The sequence below is a fragment of the Crinia signifera genome, chromosome 5, assembly GCF_055691185.1.
Source record: "Crinia signifera chromosome 5, ASM5569118v1, whole genome shotgun sequence".
NCBI lineage: Eukaryota > Metazoa > Chordata > Amphibia > Anura > Myobatrachidae > Crinia > Crinia signifera.
Window position 1 is genome coordinate 299,204,606 of NC_139221.1, and position 26,295 is coordinate 299,230,900.

General features: G+C 44.0%; 1 protein-coding gene across 2 annotated transcripts in view; it reads right to left on the minus strand.

Annotated features, from left to right (window-relative positions):
* Window positions 1-26,295, minus strand: part of RSU1 (Ras suppressor protein 1) — a 149,870-nt gene that overhangs the window by 95,611 nt on the left and 27,964 nt on the right. For both annotated transcript variants that reach the window (XM_083189368.1, XM_083189367.1), the window contains exons 4-7: window positions 24,969-25,089; window positions 23,361-23,479; window positions 21,460-21,542; window positions 21,090-21,204 (exon numbers count right to left, since the gene is read on the minus strand). In XM_083189368.1, coding sequence (XP_083045494.1) covers window positions 21,090-21,204; window positions 21,460-21,542; window positions 23,361-23,479; window positions 24,969-25,089 — 438 coding nt within the window. The remainder of the gene's footprint in view (window positions 1-21,089; window positions 21,205-21,459; window positions 21,543-23,360; window positions 23,480-24,968; window positions 25,090-26,295) is intronic.

A 26,295-nucleotide genomic window follows, 5' to 3' on the forward strand; every position in this document is an offset into this window, starting at 1 on the left:
AAATGGCAGGACTCAGAAGGGAAGGAGTGATATTTGGATTTTGCAGCACAGATTCTGGTGGAATGTTGGTGGGTGCTATGTCGCATTAGCAAGACCCCCAAAGCACCAATACAGTGGAACCCCCCCACAAGTGACCCAATTTTGCAAACTACACCCCTCAGGGAATTCATCTAGGGGTATAGTGTACATTTCAAACCCCCAGGGGTTTCACCAATTTTGATAGAACTGGGCAGTGAAAATGAAAAATTACATTTTTTTACACAAAAATGCAGTTCTGGCTCAAAATTTTTCATTTTCAGAAGGTATGAAGGAGAAAAAGCACCCCAAAATCTGTGCCCCAATTTCTCCCGAGTACGGCAATGCCTCACATGTGACCAAAAAATACCAGTTGGGTGCATGGCAGGACTCAGAAGGGAAGGAGTGATTTTTGGATTTTGCGGCTCAGATTCTGGTGGAATGAATGGTGGGTGCTATGTGGCATTAGCAAGACCCCCGAAGCACGGTGAAATTATGAACCTAATAATCCATAGATGTGTGGTATATTTTAAAACACTCCTTTATACATAGGCCAGGTTTGTCGGGGCAAGTGTCACACTGGAAAATAGTTTGCTTTCTTATTCCCTTTTTATAGCAAACTTTGCACCTTTTTTGTGTCCTGCCCTTTTTTCCAGTGGAGGGGATTTCATCAGGAAAATGCTGCCCTGGTACAATACGGGGGTCAGTACTAGAAGTACTGGGGCCCTCTGCCTGCTGGTTCCCAAATATTAGGCCCTTTATGACTTCCTCTTGAAAGTGCATAAATGTCCCCCTCTGGCTGGTAGAACGGAATAGCACGTAAGCGTTATACAGTGCCATCTGGATGATATACACGGCCAGCTTCTTGTACCAGATTTTTGTTTTCCGCAGGGCACTGTACGGCTTCAGTACCTGATCTGAAAGATCCACTCCGCCCATGTACCTATTGTAATCCAGGATACAATTAGGTTTTGAGGTGTGGGTACTGGTACCTCGTACAGGGACGGAGGTGGTACTGTCTCCGTGAATTGTTGTCAGTATAAGAACATCCCTCTTGTCCTTATATTTGACCAACAACATATTTTAGGTGCATATTTCCCTGCTTTCACCCCTTCTCATTACTTGGGCAATGTGCGTTTTTGGGAGGCCTCTTTGGTTCTTGCGCACAGTACCGCAAGCTGCTGTACCTCTTGAACCAAGGGCCTTAAACAGGGGGATGCTGGTGTAAAAGTTATCCACATAGAGGTGATAACCTTTATCCAGGAAGGGGTGCACTAAATCCCAGACAATTTTTCCACTAACACCTACGAGGGAGGGGGGGCATTCTGGCGGTTCAATTCTTGAATCCTTCCCTTCATATACCCTAAACCTGTGAGTGTACCCTGAGGTGCTTTCACACAGCTTATACATTTTTATGCCATACCTTGCCCTCTTACTGGGAAGGTACTGGCGGAATTTAACCCTTCCTTTAAAATGTATAAGGGACTCGTCTATGCAAATTAATTTATCTGGGATGTACATCTCTTCAAATTTGTCACTGAAGTGATCAATGACCGGCCTGACTTTGAATAGCCGGTCAAAGGTGGGATCATCTCTGGGTGGGCACTGTGCATTATCGTTGTAATGCAAAAATTTAAGGATTAACTCAAAACGAGTCCGGGTCATGGCCATACGGTAAAGTGGGGTGCTGTACAGAACATCTGTACTCCAATATTGCCTAATTTCTGGCTTTTTTACTATGCCCATATGAAACACCAGACCCCAAAACGTCATCATCTCTACTGCATCTACAGGGGTCCACCTAGCAAATGATGACGTAGGGTTTTGAGCAATAAACTGCTGGGCATATAAATTAGTTTGGTCCACCATTAAATTTATAAAATCATCAGAGAAAAATAATTTGAAAAAGTCCATTTCTCTGAGACCTGTGGAATCAAATTGGATTCCTGGGATGGCCAAAAACTCAGGAACCTGGGGCTCAAAATTGTCTGGTGGTGGGGTCCATACGAGATCAATTATTGGGGGGGGGGTCTCAGCTGCTCTACGGGGGCGTCTTTGAGGGGGTCCCTCATCACTAGAGGAGGAAGAGGAGCTTAAGATGAATCCTTCAAATTCCCCGCTTGCCTCACTGGCTGTGTCAGAGTCAGAGGCAAGCATGGCATATGCCTCCTCCGCTGAATACATTCTTCTGGATGACTGGGATGACATTTGGGATGACATTTGGGATGACATTTGGGATGCCATTTTTATTTTTGTGTTTCTGGTAGTGAAATGTTTCAACACGTGTATAGTGTAGGGGGGGTACAAACTTTATTTCAATGTAGTATGTAGTGTGTAGTGTGTATGTAGTGCAGAAAAAAAAAAAAAAAAAGGTCCTGCGCCAAAAATTGAGCACAGATGTTGGTCAGTAACGTCCGTCACTGAACAGCGCTCAAAGGCAACAGGAATTTGATCAAAAAAATTTGATCAAAAAAATTAAAAAAAGACCCCACAGCACCCTCAAAAAAAAAAAAAAAAAAGGTGATCAGTGATGCGACACTGATTACCAGTGAGGGGCAGCAGGTGCACAACCTTTGGTGCAACTGACAGTGCAACTGGCAGGTATATATATAAAAAAAAAACCTCTGCACCCCCAAAAAGTTGCTGATCACCTCAGATATAGTGATCAGCACAAAAGGGGGGGGGGCAGCAGACACAAAATATAGCACTCTCTGTCACTATCTCTCTCACTATCTCTCACTATCTCTCACTATCTATCACTATCTATCACTATCTATCACTATCTATCACTCTATGACACTGCAGCAGCAGCACTGACAGTTATATATATAAAAAATAACCCCTGCACCCCCAAAAAGTTGCTGGGGGTGCACAAAAGGGGGGCAGCAGACACAAAATATAGCACTTTCTATCACTATCTCTCTCTATCTCTCTCTATCTCTCACTCTATGACACTGCAGCAGCAGCACTGACAGGTATATATATATAAAAAAAAAACCCTGCGCCCCCAAAAAGTTGCTGATCAGTTAATTTATACTGATCAGCACAAAGGGGGGGGGGGGCAGCAGTCAGTTGCACACGCAGTACAGCTGTATATATATAAAAAATATATAGCACAATCTGTCACTATCTCTCTATCTCTCTCTATCTATAACTATCACACTGCAGCAGCACAAAATATAGCACTCTCTGTCACTAGCCCTCTCTATCTCTCTCTATCTCTCTCTCTCTATCTATAACTCGAACACACTGCAGCAGCACAACACAGCACAGCACAACACAGGAAGTCACAAGAAGTAACAAGATCCAGGAACGCTACAAGCAGTGATCAGGTAAGTGTTTGCAAGGATCAGGTCAGTATATCGCAGCAGATAGGCACGGTGACCGCACTGCACGCAATTCCAGACCGGAATGGCGTCTGCAGTGCAGTCACCGTTAGTTTAAATCACCCTCCATGGCTGTGATTGGTTCGTCGGTCCGACGAACCAATCACGGCCTTTGGGGGCGGGTGGGGTGAGGTGGGGTGACACCAGTGTCACCCTTACACCCCGTGGTGATTGGTGCTGTACTTTACAGCACCAATCACCACAAATCCCTGTGTCACCGGCGAACGTTATTCGCCGGTGACACAGAAAACGCTGTAATTGGCTGTTCACACTGAACAGCTAATCACAGCGATCGCCGACGGGGGGCGGCATCGCAGCCCCCCCTGGGCATGCAGGGACATGTCTGCTGTCAGGGACAGCAGACATGTTTAAACTGTCACCGCGTCTATAGACGCGGTGACAGTTTAAAGCCATGACGTACATTTACGCCATGTGTCGGGAAGTACATCCCGGCCATGACGTAAATGTACGTCAAATGTCGGGAAGGGGTTAATGATAATAAGACGGAGAAAAACATCTAGTAAGACCTGTGCGTCTGATCCTATGGCCAGCAGAAAGCACTACTCTGCAGCAGCGTATACAGACTCTGAACACCACATTACAGGACTACTGACGAGGACACACATATTCCTGCAAACTGGTGATGTCGAGCAAAATACAGCTCCATGTAATGGGATTGGGGCTGCAGACATATGCTTCTCTATGTGGGAGATGATGGAGGCATGCGGCTGGGGGTGGATTTACATAACTTTGTTACGCAGATTAGATCCCCCCCCCCCCACACACACACTCCTACTGCATAGTTACACTGTACACCAGATTCTTTGTGATGGGCGCCATTCTGGGGAAGAGTCTCTTATTTATGATCATTTAATATAATACATAATATTATATGTAGGAAGGCAGGAATGACTATGTTTACACCAGTGATCCTCACAGAGACTAATGCTGGGTACACACCAACGATTTGGGCTCAATTCACCCAATTTCAACCGATTGTATGTAAAAAGATCAGAATTTGGCATGTTTTCAGTGCGATTCCGATGCGCGTTCCCAGTCGTTTGGTCTCTTTGGAGATTTTACCTGTTGCACTAAAGATTGGTCCATCTACATTGGATTGCGTGCTCCAACAGATCGTATGATTTTAAGGAATTCATCACACGATCATGGTCGTTCTGGTGTGTACCCTACACTAGATTCCGCGTGCACAGGGTGTGAGCCTACAGTGTACCAGAACCCTCGCTGTCTAATTGGTCTACTCCAGTTATGGACAATCTGCTGCCGGGATCTACTATCTACAGATGTAATATTACTGCAATAATGCTACTTATGCCACATTGCTGGAAACTAAACATAACATTTGATGGCAGGTCAGAACCACTTGGCACATTTATTTGACCTTTAAGTAACGTCAACCGTATTTGATCCTTAGGTCTTTGTAAGGATTTGCATACGTCTATACCATGCATGTTTAAATTGTTATACTGACAGCGCTTGATGGGAGGCGATTGTACATCCCCCCAATGTGCACATATCCTTGGGTTCTAATAGTTCACTCTCTTGCAGGATGTTTCGCTCTTGTACATTGCTAAAACGCTTGATTTGCACACCCCTTTCACTGTTTTTTTTTTTTTTTACATAAGTTTTTTTTTTTTTTTACATAAGTTTTTTTTTTTTACTTCCGTACAACTTTATTCGTTTTGTGCAGACCACTAGCCTAACCCTAAACTTCACCAGCAAACTTTTAAACAAATATACAACAGATGGACATTTTTCTGTGACATAGTACAGACGCAGTAAGAAAGGTGCGCTTTATAAACTGTTGTCTCCCTCAGCCCCGTCGTATAAAAAGTGGATTTATTTCCTTAATTAAAAGGTAGACAGTGCAACTGACATATTAATGTAATATTCAACACCTACCCGAGAAACTAAATTCCAGTTTTATTAAAGGTTAAGCAAAAGGATCAAAGCAACCCTGTTGCACGATGTAGAAATACAGCGATATGTAAAATCAGCAGAGTCAAAAATGGTGCATGTGTTACTCCTGGGCTTTGCATGCCTTATTAGTTTGGAGCCAGGGTTCAGCGATGGGCCTGGTGGAATATCAAAACATTATTTAAAAAATATATATATATTTAAAAAAAAAAAAATTAAACCACAACATTCTACGCATTGACTTAAAAAAAATATGCGCACAATTCATTTACCAGGAATTCTAAATTTTAAAACATACTGAAGTGTGATTGTGTGTGGCACTATTCCACAAAGTACAGTACCATGGAAAAGCAAAATATGCCAAATCCTTTCCGCAGATTGATAGGAATTAAAAGTGTAAATAATTAAATTGTTAAAAGTACAACTACAGATGGAGCGGGCTCCATCTTTGGCCGGCGCTCGCCAGATGCCTTTCACTGGCGAGCACAGGCGATAGAGACTGGGACGCACGTGCGTCCCAGTATCCCGGCGGCTGTGCAGCGTTCTCCCTGCCCGTCCCCGCATCAGGGAGACGCTGTCCAGTCCGGCCGGCGAGGGGGACCGATGCACGCGCGCGCCCCTGCCGGTAGCCGGCCGCTAGCGTTGGATGGCGGTAGAATCGCCATCCGCTGCAAAGATGTGGCCGGCTACATCTGTATAGGCTGATATTTGCACAGGTTCCACCGTGAGAGAACAAGAGATAGTGAGCAAGAACGAGCGAGATCAAGAAGAAGTTGACCAAAGCAAACAATTCGCTTCTGGCCCAAAAGATTGATTATGGGAATGGTGTTATCCCATACATACGGAGCTTTAATATCTATTCCATGTGTACAGTACTTCCTTTAGATATCTTCATCAGGAATGAGACGCAGCACACCAGATCCCAAACTATCAAAAAAGTGCTTGAAAACATGCATTGTTTAATGTTCCTGTAAACACACTATCCAATTACAGGTAGAGTCTTCCGTATCCGGAGAACTGTTATCTGAAATATTCCAAAAACCGTGTATTTTTTTTTGTTATATTTCTGTTTTTTTTGTTTTTTTTTATATTTCTGATTTTTTTTTGTCCTCCCCCCCTCCACTTTTTATACTTACCAAGTCCCCCGATGTCCAAGGCGGCCTCCAGGGTTTTCTTCAGCGGTCCCCTGAGTGCATTGCGCGGACGCGCCGGTGAAGTCAGTGGCGTGTCTGCAAACTCACGCAATGCACCCCTGGGACTGCTGAAGAAGTTCCTGAAGGCCACCGTGGGACCAGTAAGTTTAAAAAAAAAAATCCAAAAAACATGAAAATAACTTATCCAAAATGCTTATGGCCCTGAACATTTCGGATAAGGGATACTCAACCTGTATCATGCTGCAGATACTAATTGTATAGTGTGTACCTAGCATTATGGCACAGTTAATAATATACCGATCTCTCTGTGGGGTTGAACAGCTGATTTTCCAAATCTGTACAGTAAATATGAAACAAAGGGCCTGATTCAGACCTGCATGCTAGGAAGCGTATATTCGCAGGTAAACATCGCAGCACCAAATGCTCCCCCCCGCCAGTCTTCGCTCTGATAAGCAAGTCCATACTTTTTTTTTTCCAGATGCCTGCTATCCGCCAAATTGGGGCGGGTACTGACATCATGTGACATCAGTCTCCCACCCCGAGGAAGCATGGGCATGCCTGAGTACGTAGGGGTATGCCCAGCGTTCCCATGGATGTGCTCAACATTTGCGTGGGCACGGCCATAAAACGCTGGGCAAGACCCCGCTCCAAACCAACCACCTTCCCGTCCACCATTCACAATCACCAGGGCGTTCACTCCCAGGGCTTGCGCAAAGCTCCGACATAGTGACCGGGGCAAATTCCAGTCTGGCCTGAATCACCCCCAAAAAGAGGTTTACAAACGGAGGATATTAAATTATAGGGAGACTCCTGCGCACTGCAAAAAGCACTGAGCACCATCATCCTGAAAATGTATGTGTGTGTGTGTGTGTGTGTGTGTGTCACTACCGCTACATTTTACTTCTTACTTGACATCCCTTATGTAATAACTTGGCAATGATCACTTCTATTGTTGTTTCTGGGAGCCGTAAAATAAATGAATAAAGATATAAATAAATGAATAAAGATCTAAAGAAAATAACCACAAATTTCTCTACGCTCGGTAATTTAGGCAATGATTCTATTGGACCTTTAAAAACAGCGGAATAGTTTTGCCTGTGCATGTAAGATCTATAAACAAATATAAAAAATGGAATGCAAAAGAAAAAAAAAAAAAACACACGTAAAAGAACAGTTACTTGAATATAATAAAACAGGAAGAAAAAAAGTGACTTTTTGCAGAAATATAAAACACTCACAAATCATCTATGCAAAAATATCTGAGAATACAGGAAAGGTCACGGGAATCATTACAGGAAGCCTGGCAGGTGTTTGGCAATACATTATTCCTATAACACAATAAAGAGAGAGGATAGATTAAAAAGCTAAAGACTAAGCCGGGATGGTCAAATGAATGCAGAGTGGAGTCATCATTTACCTTCACCTAGCCTCCAATCTATCACAGTGAGAACAGGCTGCAGCCCGACGGTCTCTACTATCATGCACTCAGGAGTTATGGAGATATGGCGGAAGGAGAACAGAGGCAACAGAGATGAAGGAAACAGGAATTTCTAGTTTTTTGGACATACCACTGTTTTGAGCAAATTAAAAAAACACAAATAAAAAATAGTTGAGGAATAAAAGTGTTGAGAAACTAAATGTCAGTTTAAAACAAGTCGAATCTGTTTGGTCAAAAACAGCCGTGAATTGTTAAATTCATGTCTGTTTTTTAACAATCTCCAGCCGTTTTCGCTGACACGCCCACTTTTCGACACTATACAGCCAGAACACTGAATTCCGATGAGTTACCGTGGAGCTGACCGAAAACGGCCAGGGATTCCAACTGGCAGGATGTTCCGAAAGTCGTTACCCTGGATTGAAACCGCCCTAAGGGGGAAATTGACTAAGATTCCCGCTTACGGGCGATCCCGTGTACGAACGTCTGTATTTGGTTGCCGTGGAGACTTGGCAGCCAAATACGAATCACCATTGGAAAATACAAACCCTGAGAATACGACATATTAATAAATTAGCTGTATTCTCAGTTGTAGTTTTGGCCTGATTCAGATTAATTAGGTCAAGTGTGTGGTCTGATCTAATTAACCTTTGTGGTTTAGGAAACCACAAAGTTCCCACGCCTATTTAGAGCAGGGAATCGCACCACGTTATAAATAGAAAGAGAGCTCCACTTGATTGACAGGTCAGCGGTGCTCAGCCAATCAGGGGAGTGCTGCTGGCGTGGAGCTCCCTGATAGGCTGCCGGGTCCTGCAGTGACGGGAGTCGCACGGGGACCATGAATTCGGGGAAAGGAAACCCATGGGGCATCCTTCAGTACGTGTGGATCGGGTTTTGCGGTTTGTTATTTTTTAACTCTGTGGATGCCTAATTCGTGAGAAGAGAAATGATCTATGCCGGATCAATGGGAAGTATACATTTTTTTCACAGGTACCCTTTTTGACTTTAAGTGGACCGAACCTACGGGATCAGGATAGGTAAGTTTGTGTGAAGTATGTGATAAAGTTATACTTTATTATGTGTTTGGGTCTCTTAATTAGGTATTGGTTCTGAAGTGGGACCAGCAGTCCCAATAATGCCCCGAATGCTGGGACTTGTGGTTCTCCAAGTCCCTGCATGCGGGGGAAGCTTGTTGGGTCTTGTAGTTTTACTAAAAAAAAAAAAAAAAACACAATACTTCTGGGTATTCTCTTTTTAACCATTTATTTTTACACCATCCACCCGGCGCCCACAAAAATGATAATAATGATATTAATAATAAAGGATTATAATAAGATGTTTATCTTGTAGGAATAGTTTTACTGGTATCATTAATATTACAAATGTGTGATACATTGATCTCAGAAATCTTGATAAGCAGGGCTTACAGTGGTCTAATTTCCGGATTACGGATTAGTGTATGGGGGTCATTTACAGAAATTTCTCAGTGTTTGAAAACCGTTTTGTGAAAAATTGGAATACTTTTAGCACCTTGTTTGCAAATTCAAAACCCCTCTACCTTCCCTACACATGTTCCACAGTATTTTATCCATTATTGAGCTTTCTAAAGAAATTCCGCTGAAATATGCCATGCCTTTATTGCCCAATTATTCGATTTGATGTACCAGAGGTTCTGCACTGTGTCCCAGCAGTTTTACCTTATAATAAAGATTTTCTCAAGCGCAGGGGGTTGCGCACAGGTAAACCCACAAATTTTCTCAGAAAAAAACAAGTTTAGAATTTGCAATGAGTTTCACGGTACAAGTTCTCGGTGAGACCAGCTGGCGGGACCCAACTTGCACCTGATTACCTGATTGAATTGACCCCCTATATTTTTATTTGCGAGAAATTTAGATTAAAACAAAGGCTCGTGATGTAGGCTGCAAGAGATGGAATTCTCCAGACTGGTCTTACCTACTAAACACACGGATTTGACAAACATTTTATACTGGAACGTTCCGCTCAATCTCAGAGTGACAGAAAAGGGATACTGCAGCCAGCGAGTTTACAATCCATCATTTTTACATCGTTACAACGTCCGAAAAAGTGTTTGGGCTTCATCAATAAGCCTGCTTATGGAGGATGAGATGCACAGTTCAATTCACTGACGGGCACTTTGTCTGCGCTGTAACGGATTTTAATTTAAAATGGTCCTGATCAGTTATAAAACAGCAGTAATGAAGCCAACAAAAAAATTAGGTTTCCATCTTCCTTGAAACAGTCAAATAAAATACCCACAATGTTGAGACCCATACACACTAGGAGCTCAAAATCTCCTAGTGTGTATGGGGATGATGATGATTGCTGATGCGAGCTCCAACATCATCGCTGGCCACACAGGCCATCGCCCTGTTTAACGGGATGAGGGAACCACTATCCTTAGTCTCCTACTGGGCCAGGTGAAAACCACTCAATATATATGCACTGAATGATTTATCGGCCAGTGATTTCCACATCTTCGTATACGGGGAAATAACGCCCAGTGTGTACGTACCTTTACTGAAAAGAAAATGTCTGATTAAAATATCTGATTAAAATATAAATCCAAATGGTGTGGTTCATAGATTCCACAGTTAAAAGGATGACAGAGTCTAGGTCTACTCCAAAAGGTTGACAGGCACAACAAACGGCCGACACAAGTAAGGACGTGTATATAGAAAAGGCTGACATATGAAAAGGTCAACAGTTTTTAATGTTTATTTTTGGTGTCAATATGTAGATTTGAGCACATGAACCCCAAATTACTATATCAGTTCCCTCAAAATGGTTTGGGCAAGGTGCCTCTCTTCATGGCAGCTATGCTCTGCATGATTCTAAATCGGAGACTTTCATGCATCGACCATTTTACCGCACGGACCATTGAGCGGTCAACCTAACATACAAATTCCGAATCACTTAAAAGCAGAAATGGGCAAACTGTGGGCCTCCAGCTGTTGCAAAACTGCACATCCCAGCATCCCTTGTCACAGTATTAGCATTCCCTAATAGGAAAACTGTGGCAAGGCATGATGGGACTTGTAGTTTCACAACAGCTGGATCGCCATAGTTTGGCCATGTCAGACTTAAAGCCTATTTGACACATGCAGAGCTGAACCAAAATGTATGACAACACTCACAAGTGACTTTCCTAAGGTATAAAAAGCCAGACTGTGTAACCATCACGTGTAAATCATTCGTGTTCAACCGGTAATACACATTCTAGCTGTTAATCGTGAGGTATTCATAACTTTGAATGAATTTATGCTGGCAATAGTTAAAGGTCCCATGCCTAATAACCCACCAGTTTCACCAGTGACTCCTACAATGGGATTTGGACTTTACTGCTGGAGGATTTGCCAGTGGCAGTACTTTGCCATGCTTCCAGATGTGAAGTGCTGGCATCAGATACAAGATTTATGCAAGTGGGAAGGAGAGTCAAGATAAGCCAGCTCCGATCCAAACAGATTGAAGAAGAGCCAAAGAAGCTTTGTCAGGAAGCCGGGAACAAATCTTAATCAGGAATACAGGAGTCAATAACAATGGAGGGTATGGATAACCAGGAACATTGGAGCACATATCTGTGCTCAAAGCCATGTTTAAGAGGCTGATCCATTTCAAAATGGCCACCAACTTGATGCCAGTGGTCAAGTGACTTCCCTTTATCCACTGGAGGTCCAAAGATCTGTACCCTTTAGCAATCAATGATTGCCTTCAGTCCCGTGAATTAGAAACACTTTTTGGGCCAATAGGGTGTGAGAATCAAAAGTGAGAAATATTTGGGAGCGTTTTCTTATTAAAGCGGCAATCAAATACCTGGTAAAAAAAAAATCAACCTGCATTTTCAGTGTAAAGGATTGCTGCTTTAAAACAAAAATATGGGAAAACTCTCCCAAAACCTCTCACTTTCTGATTCTCACACCCCATTACATTTGGCCCTTTAATTTCATTATGTCTAAAGTGGTCATTCGTTCTAAAACTGTATCTAGTGCTGTATTTCTTAAGGAACAAATAAAATAGGATTTTTTTTTTGTTTTGTAGGTGGACCTTCATTGATATTCATTTGACTTGAACTTGGCATGACTAAAGCCTCTTTTGGCCAAACTTTTTTATGGAGTTTTTTTTTTTTTTTAATGGCACTGCAAGTTTTGTAATCTGATTGTTGATTAACCCTTTGCAGTCCAAATTATTTTTATTTTTTTTGCAATTCAAACAGTCTGGTTTAAATGAATTGTATTTTTTTTTTCTTTATTCAAAAAATGGTCTACATTGAATGTTGAACGATGTTAAGGTTCTTATTTTTAAAGCGGCTCACCATTGGATCTGCTACTAGCGCTAGGGCTGTTGCGCCGGATTAGATTTTGGACTTGAAGTCCATCAACCGCTATCAAAAATTAAACCAAAACCGACATCTCACACATTTGCTGGATTATCGTACAATGTTGGGCTTTTTTGTGCTATTGCCAGAACAATACACAATTTCAAAGCAGCTCTTTGAAATGAAAGTATAAAGTTTGTGTACCTTCTTACACCAACACCTTTCTTTAAATTAAACAGTAAGTGCAAATGGTGCGATAGGGGTACCATATCCAGAGCCAGTTAAGGGCTTCATTCAGAAATGAACACAAACCTGGTGAAATGCTTAACTTGATTCATTCACTTTCCATGATGCGCATTACCAGACACAAAGCTGGACTACAATCCCCCAAGGCAGTTGATGAGAAAGGCGGATTTAGAGATGCACTGGCGCCATGAACAATGCAACCTGTGGCATGTTGTGTCTAGTTCCTATACAAAGCCCATTGTGTTTGAATGAGTACACTGATCAATTTAGGGCTCCCATGACTATACCAGTAACGTGCCACATTTACAGATGACTGCTTCCACGCTGCTTTACAAGCCCAATTATGAACAAGCCCGAACATCGATATTACTTAGAAGGAAAACCAAAAATGACCTGTAGAAAAGAAATATCTAAATGTAAAATCTTCTAATCCAGCTCATTAATTCGACTTAAATGTCTCTCTACAGAAAAAAATCACCTTGTGCAAACTGGAATCCGTCAACCACTCCTGTGAGATGATGCGGAGAGCGATATTGCAGTTCTCTCTGCATCAATAACGGCACATTTACATGCCCTGCTCTGTGACACACTGGGCAGTATTCAATGAAAAAAATTTGCCGTGCATGGTGAGAGATTTTTTCTCTCGCCATGCACTCGCCCTGTTCCGGAGGGCTCGCTGCCACTCCTGCTCCCTCTATTCAATGTGGTTAAGACTCGCCGCCACTCGCGGCGAGTCTTAACCCCTGCAGCGGACGAGCGTCCGCGGCAGGGAGCTGGCAGGGAGCCGGGGGACGGTGGCAGCCAGGGAGATTAAAGTCTCCCTGGCTTCCCCAGAACATATGTGGAGGGGAGGTGTGGTCCCCGGGACCCAGGCAGCACAAGCTGCCCCCCCCTATAGCCAGCGGGGGACCCAGTATTCACTGCACCCGATCGTGCATATGTAATGATCGGATGCAGTGAATATATGAATATCTAATGAGTGGCTCGAGAGCTCCGGCCCCCTGCTGGCTGCTCTGTGTAAAAAAATAAAAAATGAAAAAAAATATATTTTTTTAATTAAATATATATTCATGTGCTATAAGCACATGAATAAAAATAACATGCCCCTTCACAGAAAAAAAATCCTGATTTTTTTACACCAAAAAAAAAAAAACCTTTTAGCTTAAAAGTTCACATTCCAGCTCTCCATGAAAAGATGGAGAATTGCTACACGGAGAGAGACGGCGAAAATCACTTAGAAAGACGGCGAATATTTCACATTGAATAGGGTTGCTCGCTTTTGGAGAGCAAAATGCTCCGTCCAAGGCGAAAAAAGCACAAATTCGCCATAAAACAGGGTGAATTTTTCTCATTGAATACTGCCCACTGACAGGATACCGGTTGCACCAAGTCGCTGCAAGATTATACGCTCTTATATGATAATGGGAATGTCAGTGTGTTATGCATCCAGATTTTACAAATGAAAATGGTCAAGTTTTTTTTATAGTGATTAGGATTTCCAGTTCCGTAGACCCAATAGAACACTCTTGATTTATTTACTTCTATTGTGTTATTGTATGCCCCAACATAATGTATGTTATATCCCACATTCGCACATCACACTAAAAAATAATTGTTTCAGTATTTCTAAAAACAAATTGTTCAACGTTCAGGCTAGAGGACCCAAAACAAGAGCGGGAGATTTATGAAGCAGTGAAAAGAAGAAGAGAACCAGCGGAGAAGTTGCCTGTCACAACCAATAAGCTGCTACGTTAAATTTTATAGCATGAGCTTCATAATTTTTACCTCAAAGCCGATTGGTTGTCATGAGCAACTTATCTACTGGCCAGTGGCGTAACTAGAGATCTGTGGACCCCATAACAAAAGTTTGTAAGGGTAATCCAGTGGTGATGCATAGGGCATCCACATGTAAACACACATATTGTTGACATAGAAGGTGGGCCGCTTTCAACTGTGGGCCCCTTAGCAGCTGCATTCCCTGTACCTATGGTAACTACTCACTCATTTCTTCAAACATCAACCGCACAAACAGTTATATTGTTAATTACAACAATGGCTATCTACATGGTCCCTTTCCAAGAATCTTGACCATTATGTCCAAATTGCAATCTATCACCCGACATGACAAAATCCTTCAGGAGATTGTATAGAGGGTCAAATATTTAAAAGTAGCCTATGATGTGTTTTAATAAAAACGTTGTAAATAGAGAGGTGCCGCAGTCATCCAGTCCATTACTAAGCTAAATTAATGAAGTGAAGGGTTTAGCCCTGTCCCTAGACGGGTGTGGTATAGGGTTCCGACAGTCGGGATCCCGGCAGTCATTAGCCCGACGAAGGGATCCCAACTGGCCAGACTCAGACAGCATGGCGAGCGCAACAATGCCCCTTGCGGGCATGGTGACTCGCTACCTATTCTATTCTCCCCACGAGGGAGAATAGCCGGTGGCTGTCGGGAACCCGTCTGTCGGTGTTTTAACAGTCGGGATCCCGACGTCGGGCAAATGACTGTCGGGACCCTGTCCGGCACCCTCCTAGACGCTGTCTGTCCCTAGAGTAAGAGGCAAGCCATACATGTATGAGAAGTTCTCCTAAAGTTCTCCAGTCATAGTTACCCAACTACAGCCGTTCCTCTGTTCCTTTAACATCCCAATCTAGGGACTGTACGGTCTTGGACTGCACACCCTAATTCCAAACATAATAAGATGTGCTATCATGCTGAGACTTGTAGTTATAATCAGAAAAAACGGCCCGACGGACAGGTGAAAATTAATGCTTATGCAATTCTCACAAGTTGAGACATGGCAGCAGTATATGGCCACCTTTACTATACTGCCAAAGTGATCAGCAGAACTTTTAGCTTTACCGAGAGCTTTGAAAATGTATTAACTTCACCCCGCCATGGGAGAAATATGTCCAAGGCTCTGCAGCGCTACTTATAAATGGTATTTTGTTTCAGCGCAGAAGGATAATGGGGGACAAACCTGTATTTGGAGAAAGAGTGGAAAGACAGGAGAATTATAAGTAACTGGCCGGAGGGTACGTTCTCTCCCGGTTACTGGTGTTGCCGGAACTTTATAGCAGCTGGAGGTCATCCATTCTGTCCCACAGCCCTCCCAGGGATTTCCTCTACATTATACAGCTAATACTTTCTTCCCGTAGCGCTAAGGACGGAACTTTTTATGCGTTTACAATTCCAGGGGAAAGAAAGCAAGAAAAACCTCATTAACTTTAAATCTGTGCTCTCATGTGTCATTCGCCGCGGAATTATATGAAGAAATAAACAACTGGTACTAAATAGTCATTTTTTCTTCCCGAATGTCATTTTCCCTCCCTGCTTTTGACTGTCCCAAAAGCGCTATAGAAAGATACATCAATGTGCTCATCACTTCCTTGGGAAATTCATTGTCCCGGAAAACTGCAGATCCGGAGACGGACAATAAGCAAAATAAAAAATAATGACACCTGGATGTTACTCTGCAGATTGATAGAGTGCCATAATCTATAATGCAGGTATTCGGGTTTCCACTTGTGCACAAAGAGAGGTGCATTACTGCATTGGCATCAGAGTTCTGTCGGATGCAGTCAGATTTTATGTGCTATGTAAATAGTAGCAGAGGTGGCATAGCTGTGGGCAGCCTGTACAGACACAACGCCACAGCTGCTGGTACATAGAAGTGCACATGGCTGATTTTTCAAAAAGTGTCTGACATTTTCTTTGATTTTACAATCTAAGGGGGTTATTCAATCTCCCACAGCCATCTCCCGATGGGGAAGATGGCTGCGGGGCCCTATTCAATGCTGTTTTCCCGACAGCATTGAACAGGGTATCTCGTCGACTTCGAGCCCGACTTCACAAGCAGTTGTGCTCGTTCTGCCGAGAACGGCCGGGAAGTGACAAGCTCCAGACTGCAGCTGGCCTCTTCCCCGCTTCAGCTCACGACCACGCCCCCTTCTCGTCCTGCTGCAGGCAGGACATTGAATCCCACCTGCTTTATCTCAGTTGAGCAGACCGAGAACGGGACTAGGTCACGGCTGTCGGGTCAGCACGACAGCCGTGGCCCAAGATTGAATACCCCCCTAAATCTGGGATCCAATGGTGATTTATACATATACATTATACTGCAAGCTGGTTTCTGCAAGGAATTGTGGCATAGGTGTCTAGGAAGGGTATTCAATATGTGCCAATATTTCCCGACAGGGGAAATATCATCACTCACCTATTCAATTCTGCCATTAACAACAGCATTGAAGGGTGTCAGTTTTCCCGCTAAGCTGTTTTTAAAGGGCAAAATGTGCCCTGCCCCTCCGGCAGTGCCCCGCTAAAACAGCCTGCCTGTGGTGTGACCGGGGAAGCCTGGCGCCGCTGTAGATAGCGGTGCCAGGTGCTTCCCCGGCAGTGTAGAGCCTTCGGGGCAGGCTTCTGTGATGGCGGTGGCCGGGCCCGCCCCTTTTCGTCATGGCACAGGCACACCCCTTTTGTGACGTCGGCAGGCCCGGTCCACCCCCTTTACACTCCCGTGCAGCGGCGCCCTGCCCTCAGTAGTTCCTAGAAGGAACACTATGCCAGATGATATTTTTTAAAGTCGGATCTGTTTTGTTAGAAACCGCCGCGGATTGTCTAATTCACTTCATATTTTGCTAATCCACGGACTTTCCGACACTCAACAGTCGGAACATTGAATTTAGACTGTAAAGTTACTGTCAGATCAGACAAAAACGGCCAGGGATTCCGTTCTGAAAGTCGGAATCCCATATTAAATGCAACCCCCACTAAACCTGCAAACCTTCCAAGGGTTCAAAAAAACAAAAACATTTTGTTCATTTACGACTCTTGCAAAAAATTAGATAACCTTCAGATTGCTCCATATAAGCAGTTTGTGTCTTTGTCAAATAAATGTCTTTTTTTTTTTCTGATGTCATTTTGTGCTTTTCAGTCATGTACGTATAATCATCAGAGGAATGGTTTATTGCATGCCCTGGGATGGGATACGTTGGCTGTGCTCTCCGGATTGGACATTGGCACCCAGACACACACTTTAGATCACATCCCAAGGTAATATTTACGTACACAGAGCAGCATACTCCGTTTGTGCTTCACAATATGAAACAACTCTGCTGATAGAAATGAATTGCTGGAAAGCAGGGAACAGACAGGAAGAAGAGGCCAAGTACTGATACCCGTTTTGCACATGCAGCTAGAGCCTTGGTTTTTGGACATAAACGGTAATCAACCTGGGGCTTCTGCATATGTGAAGACAAACGACCTGAAACCATGTTCCCAACCAGGGTCATGGAGCAGAGACCATGGAATTTGGTGCTAGACCTGGCAAATGCCTGGGTCATGCGTCTAAAAGTGGCATTATCAAAAATTGCAGCTGGCATTTACAGAAGAAGTGATCTGGGGGGTGCTGGAGGATGGCCTGACGGTCAGTATACCGACATCGGAATACCAACTGTTCAAATGCCTGTCAGTCGGATTCCAACTGACGGGCTATTCCCCCTCGTGGGGGTCCACGACCCCTTTAGAGGGAGAAAAGAATCTCTGGCGCGCACAGCGAGCCCATAAGGGGCTTCTTTGGGCCCGGTTGGAGTATGACTGTCGGGCCATCATACCACGGCCATCTGGGGAAGGAAAAACTCCTTTAAGGTCTTTTTGCCTTAGGTCAGGCATGTCCAAACTATGACCCTCCAGCTGTTGTGAAACTACAAGTCCCATCATGCATTGCCACAGTTTTGCTATTAGGGAATGCTAAATCTATGGCGAGGCATGCTGGGATGTGTAGTTCCACAACAGCTGGAGGGCCACAGTTTGGATATGCCTGCCTTAGGTACTGCTACTGATAAATCTATTGAGCAATAGTTATCTACATTCCATACATATTTATGGGGTGGTTCATTGTTCGATATGCCTAGCAACATAATGCCTGATCAAAGCTGGCTAAATGAGTGTTTAACACCAGCACAAAGTATAAGTGTAGAGTTCTATCCTTCTAGACACGAACACATTATAACAAGTTCAAATACATACACGGCAAGAAGGATCTGACACTTATCTCTAACCTAACACTCCCACCGCTTCACTTATACAATATTCCTATTAAATCAAGACTGGTACCTTCATTCATTATCATAGGATGAGCTAATTAACTCTGTTGATCAATACAGCTTCTCAATTGTAATCAGTATTCCAGACCAGACCTACACTCCACAAACTAAACGCCAATTATATTTCTGTATGACATCAATTAAACCAGTATTAACTTCCACAAAGGTTACAGACCTACACAACACCCTCCCGAAATTAAGTAGGTTTAATTGTCATTTGTAGGATTTCACTTCATCAGTTTTGACAGCTGCACGGACCTTGTTTCTTTCACAAATAACAACAATAACAACACCAACAATGTTATTTATATAGCAACTTGTTAAAGCCCGTCAAAATGACAGAGTCTGCAATGTACTTTCACTTTGAGCTGTGACAGTTTTTAGCCCACAAAATCTCCTACCCATCCCCAGTCACTATCTGCTCCTACCTCTAATCTTTGTCTTCCCAGCTCCCTCTCTGTATCCAGCAAGTTTGAAACAGATCAGTGTTCCTGCAAAAAATGCTTTCATTTTCTGTTAAGGAGTAATTTGATCCGTATAGTTGCCTCTAGTGGTCCCTGTCGGTACTTCATCTCATATAGGTGAGGAGTAGTTAGCTTTTTCTATATATATTTTCTTTACCAATAGTACTCAAAATAAAGGGGCACTAATGAGATGCCTACACAAGAAGGAAGTTAGGCCTCTTGGAACCGTGCAAGGAAGCGATTTCCAGAGAGTTGGAGAGTGAAAGCGAATAGCTCAACCCTCAAATTAATGAAGGTAGTAATGAATACCCATCGGCCACAACATTAAACCAACCTTCCTGTTATGGTATCCCTCATGCCGCCAAGACAGCCATGAGACATTACGCCATTGATTCTACAAGACCACTGAAGGTGTCTTGTTGTATCTGTCAGCATCACCAGCAGATGCATTAAGCCTGTAAGTTGGGCAGTGACTGGCTCAGAATGGTTTTTCCAGCACATCCCACAAATGCGCAGTCAGATTGACATAGGGGGATCTCATATCTTCATCTTCGACAAACCATTTCTGAACAAGGTTTGCAGTGTGGCAGGGCGCTCTACCCCGATGCAAGAGGCCACTGCCATCAGGAAATACTGTACATGAAAAGAAAATACTTGGTCTGCACCAATATTTAGGTAGGTGGGAAAGGAGAGGGGGAGGGAAAGAGAAAGAGAGAAGGAGAAAGAAAGAGGGAGGGAAAGAGAAAGAGAGAAGGAGAAAGAAAGAAAGAAAGGGGGATTGAGGGGGGAGAGAGAGAGAGGGGGAAGGTGAGAAAGAGGGGGAAAAAGAGAGAGAGAGGGGGGGAAAGAGAGAGAGAAAGAGAGAGAGAGAGAGAGGGGGGGGGAGAGAGGGGGGAGAGAGAGAGAGGGGGGGAAGAGAGAGAGAGGGGGAAAGAGAGAGAGAGGGGGAAAGAGAGAGAGAGGGGGAAAGAGAGAGAGAGAGGGGGAAAGAGAGAGAGAGAGGGGGAAAGAGAGAGAGAGGGGGGGAAAGAGAGAGAGAGAGGGGGAAAGAGAGAGAGAGAGGGGGAAAGAGAGAGAGAGAGGGGGAAAGAGAGAGAGAGGGGGAAAGAGAGAGAGAGGGGGAAAGAGAGAGAGGGGGGAAAGAGAGAGAGGGGGGAAAGAGAGAGAGGGGGGAAAGAGAGAGAGGGGGAAAGAGAGAGAGGGGGGAAAGAGAGAGAGAGAGGGGGGGAAAGAGAGAGAGAGAGGGGGGGAGAGAGAGAGAGAGGGGGGAAGAGAGAGAGAGAGAGAGGGGGGGGGAAGAGAGAGAGAGAGGGGGGGAAGAGAGAGAGAGGGGGGGAGAGAGAGAGAGGGGGGAAAGAGAGAGAGAGGGGGGGAAAGAGAGAGAGAGAGGGGGGAAAGAGAGAGAGAGGGGGGAAAGAGAGAGAGAGAGGGGGGAAAGAGAGAGAGAGGGGGAAAGAGAGAGAGAGAGGGGGAAAGAGAGAGAGGGGAAAGAGAGAGAGAGAGAGGGGAAAGAGAGAGAGAGAGAGGGGAAAGAGAGAGAGAGAGGGGAAAGAGAGAGAGAGAGGGGAAAGAGAGAGAGAGAGAGAGGGGGGGAAAGAGAGAGAGAGAGAGAGAGGGGAAAGAGAGAGAGAGGGGGGGGGGAAGAGAGAGAGGGGGAAGAGAGAGAGAGGGGAAAGAGAGAGAGAGGGGAAAGAGAGAGAGAGAGGGGAGAGAGAGAGAGAGAGAGAGAGAGAGAGAGAGAGAGAGAGAGAGAGAGAGAGAGAGAGAGAGAGAGAGAGAGAGAGAGAGAGAGAGAGAGAGAGAGAGAGAGAGAGAGAGAGAGAGAGACACTGGATCTATCATACCTTCTAAAGCAGGACAAGTGAAGAAATTGCCCATAGATATTAATCAGATTCCGCAAACAATATTTTGAAAGATTTTTTAAGGTATCAGACGTAACAACGGGGACATGCCTGTGGCACCTGGATTAAGAGTACCCAATGTGCATACTTAGAATGGTTCGGGCACAGCACCTACCAAGCTCAGGGGGCAGCACGGTCAGCCGGTTTCCTTGTATGTGCAGCTCCTTCAGCTGAGTCAGCTCCCCTATCTCTTTCGGTAAGGAGATCAGGTCATTATCCCGGAGACTGATCTTTATGATAAAAGCAAAGAAACACAATTACTAACTAATAATAATAATAAAATAAGCAAGTTAACCAAAATGTGCGAGTGAAAGTGATGACCCACTCCGCACGTGTCTGCTCTGACAGACAGGACAACCGTGTAAGGGGCCGCAGTTTATAACTGCAAAATAAACCAGGCTCCTTCTTAAATGGACTGGAGTTTACTCTTACAAAAGGGCTGTGAAAGCAAATTGATTTTCCAGGAATTTAGATAAATTACTTACTATCTGCAACTTTGTGAGTTTCCCAATATCGGACGGCAGGACTTCAAAATCGTTGTCACTTAGATAGAGAGCACGCAGGGTGGCTGCAAATTAAACAGCAATATATAAACAGAGTGGCACAGAGCGGGAGCTCGGCAGCCCTGATCAATAAGACGAGTCAGCTCTGATTAATAACCCCGACTTGGTGAAAAGCCTCTGACATACCCAGGGCTCACAGTAATAACAAGCAGGTCAAACGCAGATTTAGAGGCTTATCGCGCCACTCGCATATACAGGAAAACATCTATATCTTGTGGACTGACACAATTAACAGTTTGTGTCGTTGTAAATTGTGGCAGCTTTTGTGACACACTCGGGCTGTTCCGTGCATTTATAGACTGCGCTGGGCGTTTATGGGCTAATTTGCATTTTATTGGGAAAGGGAATTTTAAATGACAAAGGCGAGCTGTATTCTGACAATAACTGTCACGCGGGTTTTTATGTGCATTTTACAGCACAGTGGGTGCCTATGCACTAAGCTTTGGGGAGACAGAGAGAGATAAACTGCCTGCGGATAAAGTTACAACCAACCAGCTTCTGGCATTTTTCAAACAGGCTTTAACATGGCAGTTAGAAGCAGAGTGGCTGGTACTTTATCTCTCTCCGCGTACGTCTCTCCAAGACTTAGTACACAACCCTCCTAATGGGTTAAAAAACAAAGGAACATTGACAATTCCTCTTCATTATTTAACCCTTTGAGCGCCAAGTGAATTTGTCAAAATGGTGTGAAAATTGCAGCGCAAAAATTTGATTTCATCATAATGACCTGTAAGGTTTACCTTATATAGGAAATATAATCTTTTTTTACACAACATTTTATAGTGTTCATTCTAGCACCCACCAACTTTGAAAACCCATGCATTTCTCTTCCCTGCCTGGGGTGTCGCTGTCTGCTGTGGTGTTTCTAGCACAGGTAAGGTTTGCATATCAGTGCTGATATACAGATCACACTGTGCTAGAAGCACAGCAGCAGACAGCGACACCCCAGGCAAGGAGGAGGAACTGCATGGGTTTTCAAAGATAGCGGTTGCAAGAATGAAAACTCATTTTTTATTTAAATTTATATAACAAATGTGAGCGACGCTGGCATTTTTAGCAGATATTGCACATCTCGAAGACTTAAGAGACAAGAAAGATATTGCTATATCAATATGTTACTTTTATTCTGCCTTCTTGACTTTTTTTTTTTCATCCACATTCTTTATACCGGTACATCTTTAGGCGGTCCCAGAACCTTATCTGTTCGGCAAGGTTTTAACAATTCTAATAGTGCAAGGAGCACAACCTACCCAAAGCTTTATTTAAAAACTAGTATAAAGCCCATCAAAATGATGGCTTAATCAGTTGCAGTTGCAACTGCCGTCATGTAGGCAATATGGCAGTTTCCGAATTAAATAGGTCGGAAGGTGTTCTGACCTATTCAATAATTTCTGTTTTTTCTGACAGGACGGAATGCGCCGAACAGTTGGAAACCAGGTGGTTTAATGGAATAGCCACCAATCCACCTGCTTTTGTCAAAAACTTGGCCAAATCCGGCATGTTTTGGCCCCGTTTTCGGCAATCTCAATCCGACTTTAAAAAGAGTTGGGTTGAGGTAGGGAGGACAGCGCCAAGTGAGCAGCAGCTCACCCCGCGCTATCATCCTGTCCACTGTCCTCCCGTCCACCGCTGATTGAATAGGTAGTGTCGGATCCATCCCAACACATTAATATTATTATATATAAATATTGATTTTTTTTTTTTTTTTAAGTTACTGAATAGTTTGAAGAAATAATTGTCTTTTAGAACCTGGAACTTTCAGGGCTATTTATAGACAGATCTAGGGCAGACACATTACTAGATCACTCATACACAGGTCTTACTTAGATAGAAGAAATTTCCAGATAAGGAGTTCTCACTCATGTTGTTGTAGGTCAAATCAAGGACTTCTAACGACGGCAAGGAGCCGAACCCTCGCGGTAATGTGTTTAACCTGTTCATTCTAGGAAACAAAAAACAATAGAAAAAAAAAAAAAGAGATGAGCTGCAATGCTTTAGGTGCAATCTTTAGCTTATTGTTCTTCATTTCATACCTGAAGTAGGGGACCTTAGTAGCAAATGTTCAGAGGTAATGGAAATACTCGATCGGTGGGGGGAAATCAGCTGCCAAGCAACTCATTAGTTGAGGTCTTCAACTACGAGACCCCCTCTGACTTTATTCCCTGCTTGGTTTTAAAGCAGAGGACAAGACTGCAGGGGGCAACGGGATTTTGTGTCACATGACCTGCCCAGTACTCGGACATCCCGAGAGAACTCACCCAGATACGTCCTTCTGAATGAGAACACAAATATCTCCAACACCGAATGCCCCAGTGACTGAAGAGAAACAATTTCTCCCCCCCAGGGGTTGTTGTTGTACTGCCTTTCTCCAGGCAAGGGGCTGCCGCGTCCTGTGCCAGGGCCATCCAACTCCTGTCTAACGTCCTCCTGACCTCACCTCCGTCCTCCCAGTGGAGCACCCCTTCTCAGCGGGGCCAGGGATGGGAGCAAGGAGCTCTACATGTGTGCGACCGTCCCCGGCCCCCTAATCATACAGAAGGTTTATCCAGCCACTTACACACTTTTACCAAACAAGCTTAGAGGAAGCCTCTAGTGTGTTTATCCTACATAAACCATAAGACGTGTCAGTGGAACAAGGGGGTGCTGTATCTGAGGACCTGTCTACATGCACAGAGCATAATCTGGTGGTCCTGGCAACAGGCATGTCTTCGTGAGAACACTCCGCTAGTTCTGGTATTGCATACTTAGGGTATTTATCCAAGTCATTAAACCCCCCAGTTCCTTCTTTGTGGATCCTTACTGAATGGTGTCCAAAATCATTACTCTAAGACGGAAACGAAGTGGTCCCCGAAGTCTCTTTCTTGAAGGCCTCGGTTTAAACATATATTCAATCTACAATTATAAAAGCCATCACATTCCTGCCTATTGGAAACAAGTTGCCAGTGCTATACATCTCCAGACCACTGCAGATATAAGTTACCAGCAACCGGTATCAGGAACAACAGTTCAATATGCAGATAAATACACACAGTGGCACTGATGATAGCAAGTCTCTTTGGCGTGGAATCGCACTGCGCATGCTTCAAAGTCGGCCGTGAGGTGTTTGAAAAATGGTAGGAGCTGATTGGAAAGAGATAAACTACCAACCAATCAGATACTATCTATTATCTTCTAGAAGTTGAATCTGGTTGGTTGCCCCCATACCAACATCCCATGTGAAATAGAACTCCCATCTTAGTAAATTTCCCTCTAAGAATACAGTATAGGCCAGTGCGATTGCTCATCAATGTAAATGAGGAATTTGCGGCTCAGTTCATGAAGTGCTTACAGGTACGGCCCCATAAAGACTTAAATAGAAATGAACACATCCTAAGGAGTGCAGTAATTCCTACGGCTGGTGTTGAAGTGCAGTAAATAACATACAGACATACCCCAGATTAAGATGCTTCAGCTTCTGGAGGCTGCTAATCTGCGTTGGGAGCTCCTCGATCTGGTTGTTGAAAAAGTTTAGCACCTCCAGGTTTTTCAGATCGGCAATGTTGGCTGGAACGACTACAAAACAGTAAAGTGCACAATATTGGTGAAAAAGTAAAAAGATACCACTGCCGAAATATAAACAAAGTAGGATCACCATCTACACACCAATATTCACCATGTGTAGCCTAAACAGTTGATTACAACAGCAGAACATTACTGTAGCCTTGAGGAGACAGTCAAAATATAATCCACAATTACGATAAATAAGTATTCACAAGTCGAGTTCTCCCGATGCCTGGGTTGATCGCCCAGCTGACATATGGGGCGGTATTCAATGAGCCTGATTCGCCATGTTTTTATGGCGAATTTGTGCTTTTTGGTGAATTTCTGACTAAAACGGTGAATCACCCTATTCAATGACCACATGGCGAATACATTTCAAGGTTTTTTTCGCCATGATTCACCGAGTAGCAATCGCTATCTTTTTATGGTGAAGTGGAATGTGAACTTTTAAAATAAAGTGTTTTGTTTTTTACATTTGGTGTAAAAAAATCAGGAATTTTATTCTGAGGAGGGGCATGCTATTTTTATTCATGTGCTGCAAGCACATGAATATATATTTAATTTAAAAAAATATATTTTATTTTTTTATTTTTTTTACACAGCAGCCAGCAGGGGGCGCCGGAGCCGAGCATTACATATTCATATATTCACTGCACCCGATCGTTACGATCGGGTGTAGTGAATATACGCTCCCCTGCAGGCACCCCCGGGGGGCAGCCTGTGCTGCCTGGCACCCGGGGAGCCCACCTACCCCCCACAAAGTTCTGGGGCAGGCAGAGAGACTACCATCTCTCTGCCTGGCACCGTCCTCAGGCTCCCTGCGGCAATCGCCACAGGAGCTCATATTCGCCAGTCAGGGGCAGCGAGCCCCTGACACGTTGAATACCGGAGCCCGCCGGCTCCGGAACGTGGCGAATGTGCAGCGAATCCTAAAAAGGATTCGCTGCACCTCGCAGGTATTCTCATTGAATACCGCCCACGGTCTACATTACTTGGGCAGTACAGACGGTGTAATTGTTAGCATTACTGCCTCACAGCGCTGAGGTCATGGGTTCGATTCCCACCATGGCCCTGACTGTGCAGAGTTTGTATATTCTCCCTGTACTTGTGTGGGTTTACTCTAGTTTCCTCCCACAATCCAAAAATATACAGGTAGGTTAATTGGCTTACAATTAAAATTAACCCTAGTGTGCATGTACATGCTGTAGGAAATATAGA